Source organism: Gastrolobium bilobum, unplaced genomic scaffold (genome assembly GCF_033153095.1).
Source record: "Gastrolobium bilobum isolate Gb01-03AN ecotype WA unplaced genomic scaffold, APGP_CSIRO_Gbil_v1 utg9634, whole genome shotgun sequence".
NCBI lineage: Eukaryota > Viridiplantae > Streptophyta > Magnoliopsida > Fabales > Fabaceae > Gastrolobium > Gastrolobium bilobum.
In genome coordinates this window covers 127,554-144,423 of record NW_026897818.1, presented here as the reverse complement: position 1 = coordinate 144,423, position 16,870 = coordinate 127,554, and the positions used below count along the sequence as shown (strand labels likewise).

At 32.7% G+C, this 16,870-nt stretch overlaps 2 protein-coding genes across 7 annotated transcripts; both read left to right on the top strand.

The window, feature by feature from the left end:
* Positions 1-1,492: 1,492 nt before the first annotated feature.
* Positions 1,493-9,660, top strand: LOC133310580 (probable plastidic glucose transporter 3). Of its 2 annotated transcripts, XM_061511532.1 has the most exons (14): positions 1,493-1,612; positions 3,038-3,137; positions 3,229-3,296; positions 3,427-3,559; positions 4,503-4,602; positions 4,718-4,830; positions 4,946-5,039; positions 5,721-5,874; positions 6,017-6,160; positions 6,254-6,327; positions 7,623-7,711; positions 8,210-8,324; positions 8,837-9,059; positions 9,486-9,660. In XM_061511532.1, the coding sequence occupies exons 1-13, from the start codon at positions 1,546-1,548 to the stop codon at positions 9,023-9,025; spliced, it is 1,440 nt and encodes a 479-aa protein (XP_061367516.1). In that variant the 5' UTR covers positions 1,493-1,545; the 3' UTR covers positions 9,026-9,059; positions 9,486-9,660. The 2 variants fall into 2 exon arrangements, with proteins under 2 accessions (XP_061367516.1, XP_061367517.1); XM_061511533.1 differs by lacking the exons at positions 1,493-1,612; positions 3,038-3,137 and having other exon boundaries at positions 3,265-3,325.
* Positions 9,661-10,998: 1,338 nt separating this feature from the next.
* On the top strand, positions 10,999-13,730 carry LOC133310587 (cytochrome c-type biogenesis CcmH-like mitochondrial protein). 5 transcript variants are annotated; one of them, XM_061511542.1, is made up of 5 exons: positions 11,041-11,107; positions 11,249-11,346; positions 11,506-11,661; positions 12,807-12,938; positions 13,229-13,730. In XM_061511542.1, the coding sequence occupies exons 3-5, from the start codon at positions 11,512-11,514 to the stop codon at positions 13,427-13,429; spliced, it is 483 nt and encodes a 160-aa protein (XP_061367526.1). In that variant the 5' UTR covers positions 11,041-11,107; positions 11,249-11,346; positions 11,506-11,511; the 3' UTR covers positions 13,430-13,730. The 5 variants fall into 5 exon arrangements, with proteins under 5 accessions (XP_061367525.1, XP_061367527.1, XP_061367526.1 ...); XM_061511545.1 differs by having other exon boundaries at positions 11,493-11,661; XM_061511541.1 differs by lacking the exon at positions 11,249-11,346 and having other exon boundaries at positions 10,999-11,107; positions 11,398-11,661; positions 13,229-13,729.
* Positions 13,731-16,870: the final 3,140 nt, after the last annotated feature.

Genomic DNA, 16,870 nt, shown 5'->3' with positions numbered 1-16,870 from the left:
TATTAAGAAATTCCGTTAAAACTAATTTAACAAAAAGTGGGATCCAATCCATTTTAAAATAGCAAATTTGTTTTAGTAAATGTTTCTTATTGCACCAATTCCCCCGTTTTGTTATTATTTATATCAATAGCCCTGCATTTTTGTTGCAGATAACTCTACCCCAGATACAGGGAAAGGAACTACATGACACAGAAAAATCTCAAGGTCTGTTACACTATCTGGTAGCAGAATTTGTGCATTAAAGTATATAGGACAGGACTATTCGGCATTAAGCTTTGTGCAACTCGAGAAAACTCTATGCAAGAGAAACAAATAGTTATAGAACATACTATAAACAGATGATTGTTGAATGTACTAATTGAAAACCAAGAAACATAGTGTAGTAAAAACATTAAAATCAAAAGGAGAACATTAAAATGAGTTCAGTGTTAACAATGCACGTGTCATGAATTTGGCTGGTGCAAAAATAGATAGTAATAATAATAATCATCATTTATTACATTGTCAAACAGTGAATAAATCATGAATTTGGCTATTAACTCTCTCATCTACAATACTTTTATTTAATTTTTCTTCTTCTTCTTAAGAACATTATATTGTCACATAATAATAGAAAAGAAACATAATTAGTTTCCTGTGCATGATTGATAGAATCAGCTAAAGTTCAAATATTGAGGAGTAGAGTATACATTATTCTTCTGATGCAAATCAACTCCCATTGAAGATTCACGTGCAAGCAAATGCAAATCTCAGCCAAATTTTCAACCATAGAAGTAGGAGCTGCCACATGTCCAAATACACATATACCATATCAGACCATACTTATTTGATCAGCTTCAATATTATCTTTAAAAAAAAATTAAAGACTTAATCTTAAACTCTTCACAAATAGTATTATAGTATTATACATATGATTTATTTACAAGTATTATTATACGTATGCGAAATCTATGGTAGCTTTTGTTATTGTATTGGCCAAGACTGCGTCACATACTGACACGTGCCTTCGTCTCCAACTTCCATAACAACAGTTCACTCTCCTTTTCTGATTCAATTGCATCTCTCTCTATCTCTCTCTCTCTCTCTCTCTGCATTTCAAGCGCCACTCCAAAATCTTCATCAGAGAACAACAACAACAAGGTACCACCTTTCAAATCTCTCTCTCTCTCTCTTTTTCTGTGTAGTATGTGATTGCATTTGGGTTTTCAACTTTCTTGATTTCTGTGATTTCTCTTTTCAATCCCTTTTGAACTAAACAAAATGATGGTGAGATTTCACTTTCCCCGCATTGCATGGGAATAACGATGTTCATGGAAAATCCATCTTAAAAGTGCTTTTTTGTAATATAAAATGAAGTTCTGGGGTTGTCAGATCTGAGAAAAAGTATGCAACTTTTGTTGTTGAGATTGGTCTCTTGTTATACTTGATGTTGTCATGTGCTGCAACTGATGAGTTCTATGATTGATGTTTATTGTTCTGATGATGCAGAAGATTGTGTAAAGGTACTCCTTTGCGAGGTTTGGAGAAGGTTTTTAACGTTTCGCCATGCGGGGACGACAGCGAGTAGCATCCAGGGAATACATATATGTGCATGATAAAGATGAAAATTCAGGTACCTTACTGTTTTTGCTGTCTTCTTTAAGTATGTGCTTTTGTTTTTTCTTTATTGTTTTTTTTTTATTAAGTTTAAACTAACTAGTTGCATTTAATTATTTAAAAATTATGGGTTTATTGATTTTATATTTGAGTGATCCCACGAGTTATTAAAGGTATCCAATATGCTATGGAGTTGAATATAACATCCGAGACAGAACTCTTGGGGAAAAATAATGGAAACGGCTACTTTAAAACGGATTATACTACAAAGCAATTCAGACTATAGTATCTTCATTGCATAATCGTATATGTTTACATGTGTGTTTCCTGAACTTCTTGCTGATGAATACCCTTTTTTTTTTGTGTGGGGGGTGGTATCTGTAATATATGCTTAGAAATTGAGTACATATTTAGACAATCCATTGCTTTTATGAGCTTGCGAAATTTGGTTTGAGATTTTTAGAAAATTGTGCATGCAAACATACTTAAGAAGGTTAACAAGTCAACCAACAATGAGCTTCTGTTTCATCTGCTTTATGTAGTTTGAAATTCTTACTTTTCTTTCTGATGGGAGAGAAAATGATGGAGAAGTGTGGTTTAGTCATTTGATAAGAACCTTGGGATGCACCACCCCAAAAGCTAGCTCAAAGGGTGGGAGTGCCCAAGGCCTTACAAACTCCACATCAGTTGCCCATACAACCAATGTGGGACTCCAAGTCCCATACCTTGCAAATGGGTCCCTAACATAATAATATAAACCATTAAAAATGCCTTCACCCATCACCTTAAAGTTTTGGGTTGAAATGGTTCTTTACATGGTATCAGAGCTTAAGTGACCATAAGGTCACGAGATCGATCTTCACGCCCCCCACTTTCTGGTGGAATTAAAATAAAAGCACAAAAGGTAAACCAAAAATTGGGCCTGTGCAATATCCACGCTTCAAGCCAAAGGGCTCTTGCGTGAGGGGGTGTGTTAGAGAATAATTAAACCATTAAAAAGGCCCTCACCTATCACCTTAAGGTTTTAGGTTGAAGTGGTTCTTTACATGGTATCAGAGCTTCAGTTACCCCGTGTTCGATCCTCACCGCCCCCACTTAAATAGGGTTTATGGTTGGTTATGTTCAGTTGTTCATTTAGAAGTTCCGAGTGTACTGGTACTGGTTTAAGTTTGGTTACCTTTTTGTGCTTTTTTTTAATTTAATTCCACTTTAAAGTGGGGGAGCGGTGAGGATCGAACTTGTGACTTTGTAGTCACTCAAGCTCATGTAAAAAACCACTTTAACCCAAAACCTTAAAATGTTGGGTAAAGACATTTCTAATGGTTTATATTATTCTCTAACAATTTTTCCATTTCTTTTTAACTTTTTTATAACCTATTTTGGAGAAATTGGTTTCTACTTTATAATGATATCACTAAATACAGCATTTCATTCCTCATAGCTTCAGTGCGTGTACCAAATGTCAAACCTGGTTGGCGGCGCACTTTGCCGCATGTAATAGTGGCTTCTCTTTCTTCATTCTTGTATGGCTACCATATTGGGTATGTTCTTCTACACTAAAGCTTGACCCACCTTCGTTCTTCTTGTGTATGATTGAAATTATCTATTTGCTTATTGCTATTGGCAATGCAGAGTAGTTAATGAAACCTTAGAGAGCATTTCTATAGATCTCGGCTTTAGTGGGAATACAATGGCTGAAGGTACATTATCTTAAAAAAAAAAAAATTTGGTACATACTTTATCTTATTTTTTTCTGATTAACATTAATCTCTTCATCATCTTTTACTTCTAAATATTTATCGGCTTTCTTTTATTTTTATGTTAATGCAGGTCTTGTAGTAAGTATGTGTTTAGGAGGGGCTTTTGTTGGATCTTTATTCAGTGGGTGGATTGCAGATGGGATTGGGCGTAGAAGAAGTTTCCAGTTGTGTGCTTTGCCTATGATCATTGGGGCAGGAATGAGGTATCAGCTGCATAAGTGGCGAGTTAATTTCTATCTTTCATTATTTGTATCTCCTTGCATTCTTATGGAATAAAACTTGCATTTTATTTCTTTACAGAAAGTACAAAAGCTATGCTGTTTACTGATAATTTATATGCTCAAAGTATAGTATGTTCCTATTTCAGAGGAGGTTAATTTTCTTCTAACGTGTTTAATGTTTTGGAGTTTGAACTTCCTAGTTCCTTCTAATGTGGGAATTGGAAAATGTGAACAAATTTAGTAAGCCTTGTTTCTTCAGTGAGAAAATGGTGTTATCATCTCTCTTTTATGATCAATGAAGAAATTTACTTGAATCCAGTTATTTATCTATCCCTTGTGTGTTTAGTTGAAGCATCGAAATCCATTCAACAATCTCTGACTTTATGTTCAAGATGAGGTTTCCTATTGTATGTCTTCAATTTGAATTTTCTTTTTCAAGTTACTTTTTTGGAGATATTCCAATCGGTTCATCGCTTCCCGACTAATTCGATTCGGGGTGGGTCCCGAGATTAAGGCTTTAAACTCCTCCCAAAGACGATACTAGGAAGGATTGAACATATATTCTCACCCCCCACCTGCTCAGTTCCCTAGCACCAACTGAGCTACCATTATTTGGTTTTTTTCAAGTTACTTTTGGTAGACATAATTTGTAAATAGAAATCAGAACAAATCAGGAAGAAATCACTTTACAGCTCTAATAATCATCATGATAAAACAATGGAGAGCCCCTTTCTCATGCTTTCTTTTTTATATTTATTTTACTATTTTTTTTTCAAAATAATGTCATCCTATTCCAAGATGTTTTCTATATAAAACAGAAGATAATCTAAGAAAAAGAAAGGAGGGAGAACAAGAAAGAAGGAAAAGAATCACAATGATAAAACAACAGATAAAGCTATAAACTTATTATTCACAACTTTTGCAGTGCAACAGCGAAAACCCTATGGGGCATGCTTTTGGGAAGGTTATTTGTTGGTACTGGAATGGGACTTGGCCCACCTGTTGCAGCTCTTTATGTCGCTGAGGTATATTAGATAATATCATCAATATTGTTTTCTCTACAGTATGAGATCACAGTATATTTCAATAAAGATCTTTTCAATTACCTTGAACACTTACAAAATCCACTTGCATTTATAGGTCTCACCTCCAGCTGTACGGGGTACTTTTGGGGGCTTAACTCAGATTGCAACATGTCTTGGACTCATGGGTGCTCTCTTTATTGGAATTCCAGCCAAGCAAATAGTGGGTTGGTACGGAATGATAAATAAGCTTGGTGAAATTCATGAACATGTGTCCAATTACAGTCACTTTTTTCCAGCTGTATTTTTTAAAAGGTAGAAGTTTATGTGGAAATTATGTGCTCAGGTGGCGGATTTGTTTCTGGGTATCTGTCATTCCTGCTACAGTACTTGCCCTTTTCATGGAAGTCTGTGCAGAGAGTCCTCATTGGCTTTTCAAGGTTATCTACTCTCCATGTAAATTATCAACAACTTCCAAGTACTAACTAAAGTTGGTTAACTTTTGGCTATTTTGGATCCTTTGTTGGTGGCTAATTGATTGAGTGGAATGAAGAACTATAAAAATGTTGATCCTGCTCATGGCTTATAGATATTTAAGTGTGAACTTGATCATTGTTATGATATATAAAGTTTGATGCTCGGATAGATAGATGGATTAGTAAGAGAGAGATAGGTAATAGAACCTACATGTGCTAAGATCCCTCTTTTATTTTGCTTTTATTTTTTGTTTAACTTGATTCTAAAGAGCGGTTTTAAGTGCTGTTTCTTCAATATCCCGTCAATATTATGCTGATATGGTGCTATTCGAAGGCTCTAATGCTAGGTGACTTGTGTTTGACCGTGTTGTTTCTTTTGCTTAGTGAGAAAAAGGAGACTCTGTTCCCATTATGAATGATGCCTCTTTTCTAGATTTCTGAGTTGTCCTCTCACAATAATTAAGTCCCTTGTTAAATAACAATTAAGTACATCCTTCCTGATGTCTATTTTTAACCTATTTAATACTTGTTTTATAATTTATTTTGTGAGAAGAATATACCATACTTCCTAACCGTATTTATTTCCTTTTTTTAATTAAGGTTATTTGTCTACACAAGCACTTATATTTCTTTGACTTTGTTCAGAGAGGAAGAACCATTGAAGCTGAAACTGAGCTTGAGAAGCTCTTGGGAGGAGTACATGTGAAACCTGCAATGACTGAATTGTCAAAGTCTGACAGAGGTGATGAGTCTGATACAATAAAACTCTCGGAGTTACTATATGGCTGCCATTCTAGAGGTACTTTAATAATGTTTGTTTATCTTTTCAATCCTCTAGATGATTGCTTAATCATTCCATAATTTGTAAAAGTTGTTTGTTTTGCAACAGTATATAGTTGTGTCGTGTTGGCTGTCGCTAAATCACTAAATGCTTTTTGCAGTGATGTTCATTGGATCTACGCTTTTTTCTTTGCAGCAGCTATCTGGCATAAATGCTGTTTTCTATTTCTCCTCAGCTGTCTTTGAAAGTTTTGGTGTACCATCTGATCTTGCAAACACATGTGTAGGAATTTGCAATTTATTGGGTAACTGCTGGCTTAACTCCTTTGTTTTTGCATTTGTTTTTCTTTGTAATTGCTATATATCTCTCTCAACCTTTGTTGTGTATGCCATTTCAGGGTCAATTGTTGCAATGATTCTAATGGATAAACTTGGAAGGAAAGTGCTTCTCCTGGGTAGCTTTTTTGGCATGGTAAGTGTAAGAGAATATAATATAAAAGCATTAAAAAGACCATCACCCAATGCCTTAAGGTTTTGGGTTGAAGTGGTTCTTAACATGGTATCAGAGCTTCAGTGACTATGAGGTCACGAGTTCGATCCTCACCGCCCCCCACTTTCAGGTGGAATTAAGAAAAGCACAAGGCAGACCAAAAAATGGGCTTGCGCAGCAAAAGGCAGACCAATAATGGGCTTGTGCCATATCCACGCTTCAAGCCCAAAGGGCTCTTGCGTGAGGGGGTGTGTAAGAGAATATAATATAAAGGCATTAAAAAGACCATCACCCAATGCCTTAAGGTTTTGGGTTGAAGTGGTTCTTAACAATAAGAAAGAAAAGTGAAAATCATAACTTCGCTGAATTAATCTTTTCCAAACTTGAATATTACTTGCATAAATTTTCATTAGATTTTGTTGTAAAAGTTCAAACCTCACTGTAATTGTCTACAAGTCAATAATTGTTTTTTTATTCATCTACTCTAAATGGATTTCCAGAGGAATTAGGAAGCCGACATAACCATTTAGCTCCAAAGCAATGTTTTTAGACACCAAATTACTAAGTTCCAAACGTCCCTCCTTGGGCTTGAATAAAAGCTACTTATAATCTTATGTGGTGAGATTGCTTAAATTTTTGGCCAAGTCAAGCAAGCATGCTTAGTTTTTCGAATACAGTCTTGGGGCATTTAGCTAGGGTGTGCTTGGTAGGCAATTGGAAGGTAAAGGATCAGAGAATGAAATTCTCTATCTAGTACTGCAATAGAATGACAAAATATATACAAGAGGAGAGTATCTCCATCCATGATTTTAGGACCAAAATCTGTTACCACAAAATTTGGATTGATTCTATATTGACATAGCTAGTAAAAGAATGACAAACAATCCTATCTAATTTACAGTATACTAATCAGGAGAAATAAACTCCTAAAATTAGTACGAATAACAATTAACTGGATTAAGGCTAGATTTTTTAACCAGAATCTCCTGTAATCTTCAGTGAAAAATGGGAATCTACCCAAACTTATTATGCTCAATACATTGCCATTTTCCCCCACTTCATAATCCACTTGCTTATTTTCACTTTTAGCAAGCTCGCCAAGAGTGTGACTTTACTTAGGCGATTTGCTACCTTAGGAAGCCATTTAATTGTACGAATTTTCCTATGATGCTGTTCAAGAATTTGTTTTCTTTCCAATTATTACATTTTCTACTAAATTTCATAAGTTAGGTTATGAGATTTATATTATCTGACGTTTACTGATTTTTCTTGTTTAGGCTGTAGCAATGGGTGTTCAAGTCATTGCTGCAAGTTCTTTTGCATCAGGATTTGTAGCGATGTACCTATCTGTTGGTGGCATGTTGCTGTAAGTGATCAGAAAGCTTCGACTTGCATTTTTATTTTTATTTTTATTTTGAGGGTGGTTTGGGGGGAGGGGGGAACAAAAGACAGAAAATTGGAATTATTATATGGAAAATGGGTAGGAGTGGGGAGAAAGGACTACGTTAGCAATGATGGTTTTCAGAAATTGCATCCTTAATTTGTTGTTGCATCAGATGCACCAGTAAATGTATGTATTAGCAAGTGGTTAATATAGATTTTTTTTCAATCTCATTCTAGCTGCACAATCACCGGGCAAAAAATCTAATGCGGCTTTATGAATGTTCATTAATATTTCAAAAATATGTGCATTTCATTGTTTATTCTGAAATGGACTGCTACATAGACTGTTGTTCACAGTGCTTATGAATCCAAAATACCTTGATTCCTTCTTTTGCACTGCCAAATTACTAAAAAGATCTCTACAAACTTGAGAGATCAAGTTTCATGATATGTGTTGCTAAATTTGAAGTGAACAATGCAGATTTGTGATGTCATTTGCTCTCGGTGCTGGTCCAGTTCCTTGTCTCCTCATGTCCGAAATACTACCTAGCAAGATCAGAGCCAAGGCAATGGCAATTTGCTTGGCTGTGCATTGGGTAATTGTCTTCTGCATGCATTCATTTAATTACTTCATCTGAAGTAATTAATTCAGGGCATTCTTATGAACTTGAAATCCATTAAAATGTTTGTTCTTATTGTAGTCTTTTACCTAATTTTTATCTCAGATATTGCTGGTAAAATTTTTATGATGTTCGAGTTTCAAAACTAAATTCTGCTGAAATATTTGAGTGATATGTTCATTTATATTCTAGCAAGGTCCTTCCTTTTATGCCTGTCAGTTTTATGTAATAGATAATTGGTAACTTGACATGGTAGCAGAGTATGAATGTTGAGAAAGTTACTGAATAGAGAAATCTTGATAACCCTGGTGAATAATCAATAGTATTCTAATAATCAGTCTTGGTGACTTATGTTGATTTCTGTTGACTTATTACTTCCATGGTGCATTAAAATATACATGTCACTTAGTTTGGCTTTTTTTATCCCCAACCCATTTCCTTCTCAATTTTTTTCAAGTTCTCTGAGATTGTAAACATTTCTATTACAGGTGATAAACTTCTTTGTTGGTCTATTATTTTTGCGCTTGCTGGAGCAAATTGGGCCACAACTCGTGTATACTACTTTTGGTTCATTTTGTCTGTTGGCTGTGATTTTTGTGAATAAATATGTTCTGGAAACAAAAGGGAAGTCACTTCAGGAAATTGAGATTGCACTTCTTGCACAAGAAGCAACCTAAATGAGAACTAAAGAGGCCATATCATATGGATGAGGTATTGGCATATTTTCATTTGTTGAATCAGTTGTGCAAAACCTTTTTGGTGAAAAAAGAAAAGAAAAAGCTTCTTTCACATAGAATTTTCAATTTGCTTAGAAAATTTAAGTTATAAAGTGAATTCTTCTAATGGTATAAGCAGAAATTCCTTGTGCTAAATGCAACAGTTCACAAAAAAGAAAAGAATAAATGAATTTTCCTTTGGATTCTTGTTCTGTGGTCTTGAAGTTAATAATAAATATGGGTCTCAAAAGTTTCTAGCATCAATTATTTCTGGATGAATTTTGTCACTACTCCTTTTGATTAATCCTGAGCAATTGTACTCTCAAAATAATAGCCAAATAAAATATATAATTCAAAGATTCTTTGTTGTTATTGTGGCTATATTAATCCACCCTTATTTCTTTATCTTACTGATTTGCAGGAAAGTTTCTGCATTCTGCATCTGTGGTCCAGTTTTAGGAGCCTTTTTTTCTTTTTCTTTTTTGTTATCATCCCATGCTAGAGTTGGAGTCTTTCATTGAGTGCTCACTAAAAGGCATTTGTAAATTTGAGAGTTTTCCTTTTTACGTAAGATTGGTGAGCACATTATGTGGCCATTGATACTTTATGGGAAATTGTAATTGCTAACTATAAAATTGATATCAGAGCTTTGCCTTCATATTATATGATAGAAGTGAATCAATCATACTCGTTGAATTTCTTCTAGTAAAGACCAAGATGCGTTTACACTTAATTAAAAAATTGAAGTAAAATCAAATTTTCTTAATCAGTTTGATTCGGTTTGGTCTAGTCAATTTCTTTTTCAAATAAACACAAATTTCTTTTTATTTGTAAATAAACACAAAATTCACTTTATATATTGCAACGATAAATATATTTTAAATTTTTTTATCAGGTTAGAAAATCATTCCTTTTAACAGAAAGTGTTAGCTAATTTAACTGGTAAAATTCTTTGTAGGTATATGTCGCTTTTCCAAATCAAATATATGTGACAAAAAAATATATTCCTTTAGGTAATGTTTGGTCCGGGAGAAATTTTTTTTTACTAGGGAAATGTGATTGATAGGGAAATGGTTGGAAAGTGAGTTTGGTAGGAAAATATACAAAAAGTTGTTTGGTTGATCGAAATATTACCGGAGAAATTTATTTAAATATGCAAAATCTATGTTCGGGAGAAACTTTGCACCTGTTTTTTCACTTCCCCAGTTATCTCAAAATACCACATCTCAAGTGGTATTCTGTAACAGTGAATTTCATCCAAAAATAAACACAAAAGTCATTTTTCCATCTATCCTCTTTGCCTAGTATTTTTTGAAAAAACCTGAACCAAACGTGGTATTTTTCAATATCCACTTACACTTTCCCATTAATCCCAAAATAAACCTTCAACCAAACACTACCTTAAGGTATGTTCAAATGAATAATTTCTCGAACCAACTATATCTGACCCAAAGAAAAATAACTTAGGTATGTTTTGACGAAGAATTTGGAGGAAATAAAAAGAAAAAAGAATCAATTTTAAATTAAGAGAATTATATATATATATATATATATATATATATATATATATATGAGATTTAAGCTTCGTGACGGGAACAAGTCAAATCATTCTCGCAGACTCATCAAACCCTGTACCAAATCTTTTCTCCTTTTCTTTTTATTAAAAAACCGGTGGGACTCACGAATTTTATTTATATATGTATATAATCAAAAAAAGACATCATAATGATTTATCATTTTACTTATTTTATTATAAAAAATGAAAAAAGTATTTTCTTCAAATAAAAATTTATCATCTCTTTTCTTTTCTTTTTTTCTAAAATTATCTGTGCCAAAATATAATAGTTTTTTTAAATTTTATCTTTTAAACTTATGATTGTTTTGTATAATATGGATCCAATTGATGGGTCGGGCTTGGGCCAATGTGACCGAACCCAAATTGATTCCCCGATTTTTTGTTAGTAGCGACACTGCAGAATCTGACCCGACGAAGAAGAAGAAGAAGGATCATAACAGAGCAGAGCTTCTTCATCATTTTCTTCTGTGAGTTTCTATTTCATATTTATATGAATCCAAATTTTAAGTTCACCCTAAAAATTCTTCTTTTATTATAATTTATATGTATATTTTATTTTTAAATCGGAATAAATGTTTTCTTTACTACTGCAACTTCTTGCTTCCCAGGTGTTCGACACAATGAATGAATGAAGCCTTGTCGCTTTAGTTATAGTCTAGACCATTGGTGTTAATTGTTCATGATTTTTCACATTCATTATCTTTGGGTGGGTATTAAAAGTAAAAGCATCGTGATTCGTTTAATCATTGCCTTGCAGGTGTTTGATGGAATGTGTAGCTGAAAGAAAACTTCCGTTATAATTATCTCTTTGAACTCACTAGCTTTATTTATTTGTTTGATGTTTAATATTAGTTTGTTTGGGTAGCTTTGAATGGCTAGTGCGGAGGATGCAGAGGCAGCGAAAAAGTCCCAGATAGTAGATGTTCGGGCAAGAAACATCAGTCACAATGTGAGGTGCACGGAGTGTGGGAGTCAATCCATTGAAGATTCTCAAGCAGACATTGCCATTCTCCTCAGGAGGGTATATGCACTTTTTTTTTTTTTACTTTCTGAATGGATTTATGAAAAGGAAAGGTTAGTTATTTTGTATAAATTGACTGATATGAATGTTAAATTGTTAATCATGGTTGTCCCTTACTGCTAGCTAAAACATGATTTAGTTTACAATTTTTTGGGTTTCAGACTTCATGTTTGGAACTTTTAATGGTTTCTAAACTTGAAATATTTAGGAATAGGGAACCTGAAATTCCTGGACTGAGTCGAATTTGTTTTCATTTTATATCCAACATTTTATTGTTTTCACCATTTTCTTTGCAAATTCTTGACAATAGGAAATAAAATTAAAATTAGGTAATATTCTTATAATTATTAATAAAAACATCTCTATCTACCAAAATATATATATATATATATATATATATATCAATTTCAAATGAAAAAAAAAAAAACGAACTATAAATATTCAGATTGTTTTCTGTATGCAACTTTATAAAATAACATCTAACAGCCTAATTCCTTTTGTGATATAATGTCATCTAGTATGAGTTATCAAATATCATGCGTTATTTGGATATATTACGTACTAATTTTCTTTCCCTTGTCCTAACGCTTCGACCTTTGTGGAGTTATACAGTATACTTTCTAATTTACTGACTGATATAATTTATCTTCTTTCATTCTTATGTTGCTTTCTGTGACATTTGAATGGCTGTCAATTTTCTTTCCTACAACACCACGGGAGGGAGGAATAAAAGAAAAATCCCCCCTTCCCCCTCTTCCCATCCCTTAATGCCTATTAGTGGTTTTAGTTGGATACATGGTTTGTAAAGCTTCATTGGCTTATCAAAGCTTTTTGTCTTTTGTTCCCTTTGTTGTTATTGACCTGAACTTCTGTCTTAGGGAAGCTAGGAAAGATTAAACAGAATAAGATACGTTTGCCGGGAAATTCCAGATGTGTGAAATAACTGATTTTCTTATATTTGTAAAGCATATTTTTTAAGATTTTGAAGTTGCTTGCCCATTTTTCATGCCTGCTTTCCATCCATTTCTGCTCAGAATTTCTCTTAAAAAATAATATTAATAATAACAACCAAGCCTACTAGCAGTCGTGGGAAGTTAGCCTTTGTGCTATTATGTAAATCCTAAATACTCGGTACTATTTTGCAGTTAATTCGTGATGAAATTCGGGCTGGAAAGTCTGACAAGGAGATCTACAAAAAGCTTGAGAATGATTTTGGAGAGACTGTACTTTATACACCTAAGTTTGATATGCAGACAGCAGCTTTGTGGTTATCACCGGTAAATGTTTTCTGGAGGATTGAAAGCACTTGTATTCGTAATTTATTTATTTTTGGTGTAGTTTAAATTTGAGTGTGAGCCTTAGAGTAATGGTAAGGTTGCTCCTTGTGATCGGAAGGTTACGGATTTGAGTTTGAAAAACAGTTTTTCTGCAAAAGTGTAAAGATAAGACTGCGTACAATCGACCGTAATCTCTACCCTCGCAAGTTACAGAGCCTTATGCACTGAGATTTGCCCTTTTAGTGTAGTTTAAACTTGTGCTGATTCTATATATTTGTGCTTTCAAATAGCTCTTAGTTGCAGGCGCAACTGCTGGAGTATGGGTTTACAAGAAGCATAAGCAAAAGACTAATGTTCATGTCATGGCTTTGAACCTTGTTAGAGGTGTTCCATTGACCCCAGGAGAGAAGGAAACTATGCTTGGTATTCTTACACCACCTCCTTCACAGGGAGCTAGTACTTCTTTCTGGCAGAGATGGCGAGGTCAATGATCCCAGTTACTATGTCCTTTCATGGCTCTTGTGGGCGACTCAGTCGTGGCTTCGATGAACAGCAAATGTAGTCAACTTGAAGAGAACCTTTGACATGTAGTACATGTTTGTAACTACAAGCTAGGTTTCACTTTGATCTTAATCCACAAATTCCCAAGCCTAGTATTTTAATTTAATTTGTCGATGCCCAAGTTGGTTACAGATACACATGCTAAGAATGAGTTGACTTTCTAATAATACAGATTTCATTGCTTAATTTCCGTGCCAATCCTTAAATTCTGCTGTATTTCAAAATCCATGACATCCAGGATTTCTGGCATTATGATATTTTTCAAGAATTAATATACGATGTATTTGACACTATTTCGCATTTTTTTTATGATCATACTAAGCTAACAAATTTACGTCATTTATTTTTCCACACGATTTCTTCAGAATATGGTTTGACATGGAACGTGATATCTCGATATCAACGAACAACTAGCTCCTATAACTTGCTTTCCCACGTGATTGTATGTTCATAGTACTCTCCACGTTTGCACTTTTATTAGGTCTCCCCTATTACGTGGTAAACAATTCAAAATCGAGTTTTTACATGCAAATGGAAAGCGGGTGTCAGAAAAATAAACATGAAACGTAAAATTTCTATTACTTAATTAAAATATAAAATTGTATATACATGCATGTAAAAAAAATACATAAGTTATTATTCAAAAATTAATAAATAAATTTATATTTAAAAGATATAAGTCACGTAACTATATAAGACGTAAGTTCAAAAACACATAAAGAGAAAATTGAATTTAAAAAAAATGGAAAATAAGGTTTTTAAAAAAAATTGAGTTTAAAAAAAATATAAAAACTTGTGTTTCTACCGTTTTTACGTTTCTATACGGTGTTTTTATCCATTTTTACTTACGTCTTAATACATTTTTACATTGCATTTCTACTATTTTTACATTTCTAAGTTTTTAAACTAATTTTTCACAACAATAATGGTAAATATGCTTTAAAATCATATTAGAGGCCCAACATATAAAAATAAGTACTAACTAAAGACGTGGTTCTTTCTTCTGCAATTTTAATTGTAGAATTGTTTAAAAGGAAAAATAGTTTGTCATTTTAAATGACACAACTTATATCCTTTCACTCTCACAAAGAGGTGAGACTCACACCTTTATTTTTTCTGTCCACACTCTCTCCTCTTTATCTATCTCTTTCTCTCACTTAAAATCACACAATTTTATATCTTTTAAAATTATACACACTTTTCCCTTGCTTAAAAGATGTATGAACCGAAGCTTCTTGTCGTTAACCTGAGAATTTTATCGTTCTAATTAGTTTTTGTTTTTTGTCTGATGCTTGTAACTCAATTCTAATAAAATAATAAGTTTGCAAATTGCAATTTTTAAAGGAATTCCAAATGTAACCAGTCGACCACTACCTGACTAGCTCAATTTGTTATGAAGTTTTCCTCCTTACGTAATTTGACTTCCTGTCATAAAGAAAGAATCTGAACCTTCTGGTGCAGAAACAACTGCATCCTTCATTTTTAATAATTTACTCTTTGGAATATCTCTGTAAGCTTTAATTTTTTGAGTTTGTTATTGATTAATTCTTAGTTTGGACTTAATCATAGTTAAAGGCCCCCTGTGTATTTGATGGAAATCAAACAAGTTCTCTCCTTATTTATTATCCTGTATTACCAAATGAATTACACCCTTTATTATATTTTTATTTTGTTATAAAAGAAAAGGAAATAAAAAGCCATTACTAAAAGACGAATATCTGAAACGTCATATTTGTTATACAAAAGGACGATTTTGGTAACTATTTTCTTTCTTTGAGAGATTAATTTGATGCGGTGACAATTGATCTTTTAAAAGATTAATTTGACAACAAAAATATTTAGAGGATTAGTATAATGACACCCTAATTTTAAATGACCAAGTAAAGGATTTGCTTGAGAATCATGATCCTAGGCAAAATTAAGCTATTTTGAAAAATATTCCTTCTGTCCTATTCGTAAGAAGAAGAAGAAAAAATTCATTTCCAAGTGTATCTTGAACATGATAATTAAAATCGGAATTTTACCTAAAATTGAAAAGAAGAATAAAAAATTATAAAATGTAAAATCTTAACATAAAAAAATCGTAAAATTTCATAAAAATATAAAAACGTTTGGAATTTTGATGAAATTATTTTGATTAAAAAATCGTAAAATCATAAAAGCACAGATTAAAATCGAGATTTTAATTACCATAATCTTAAAAATAAGGGGTTGACATGACCACGTGTAAAGCACAGAGCAAAATGCACGAAAATGTTAAATATTTTTTTTTTTAAAAATGAGTTAGGATATTGATACTATCACTTTCTATTACTATTAATCTATTATTACTCTAATTATTGTTAGATCAAATCTTTCATCAATTTTTTTCTCTCCCCTCAACGGACTTTTTGCCTTAAAGTTTAATTCAACAATAATTAGAGTGATAGTAGATTGGTACTAGAATGAATATCTTACCTTATGATTTTTTTTTTTTTTGTTAAATCTAGTAAAACTTAATTTAAGATATGGAAAAATTGTTTGTCCTTTTAAACGACACAATTTGTGTTATTTTACTTTCACAAAAAAGTGAGATCAACATCTTTATTTTTTTATCCACTTTTTCTTCCCTATAATCTATTTCTCTCTCTCAATTAAAATGAAATATTTTCACATCCTTTATAACACATTTTTTCTTGAGATATTCGTATTTATTTTCTTATAAAGAAAAAATAAAGAAAAACCAGGACCGATTCTCATAAGTCAAAAAATCTCTCCGATGTGGACTCACTATTATTTTAATCAGCCTTGCAACTTGCAAGCTCATTTACGATTACACTCATCCTTATAAATAATAATAATTTAGTATATGTCCCGTGTTTCATGCTCATCCTTATGAATATATTTGAAAGTTGAAAGTGACATGACATTCATACAAATCTGCTTATAAGTTGTAACACACATCTAATCACAATATTAGTCCTCCAAAATCTTCCTAGTATTTGAATTGAAAGAGTTATATACTTATATATAAGTGAAAAGTGTATCTCATTTTAAAGAATGTATAATTGTGTTATTTTAAGTGAGAGAAAGAGATACATAAAAACAGAGAGTCGACAAAAAAAGTAAAGATATAAGTCCCACTTTTTTATAAAAATAGTTATTTAAAACAACGAATATTTTTTCCTATAAATATAAAAGAGGAGAAAGCAAAGGTAACCAAACCAACCGTCCCAAGCGCCCACATTGACCGAAGAAAAGAGACAAACTGCAAAAGGCCAATAAAAGTGCATAAACGCAGTCACACAGAGTCGTATCTAACTCTTCCGCTCAATTAATATCACATTGTTTGTTTGTTGCCACCTAAATGAGTAGCTCATTAAAGCCTTTCA

Bases quoted from the DNA above. Each gene is read 5' to 3' on its own strand.
- LOC133310580 (XM_061511532.1), top strand. From the start codon at position 1,546: ATGCGGGGACGACAGCGAGTAGCATCCAGGGAATACATATATGTGCAT. The intron at 3,138-3,228 runs GTATGTTCTTCT...TTGGCAATGCAG, and splicing joins TTGTATGGCTACCATATTGG to AGTAGTTAATGAAACCTTAG. The intron at 7,712-8,209 runs GTAAGTGATCAG...TGAACAATGCAG, and splicing joins TCTGTTGGTGGCATGTTGCT to ATTTGTGATGTCATTTGCTC.
- LOC133310587 (XM_061511542.1), top strand. From the start codon at position 11,512: ATGGCTAGTGCGGAGGATGCAGAGGCAGCGAAAAAGTCCCAGATAGTA. The intron at 11,662-12,806 runs GTATATGCACTT...ACTATTTTGCAG, and splicing joins TTGCCATTCTCCTCAGGAGG to TTAATTCGTGATGAAATTCG. The intron at 12,939-13,228 runs GTAAATGTTTTC...GCTTTCAAATAG, and splicing joins CAGCTTTGTGGTTATCACCG to CTCTTAGTTGCAGGCGCAAC.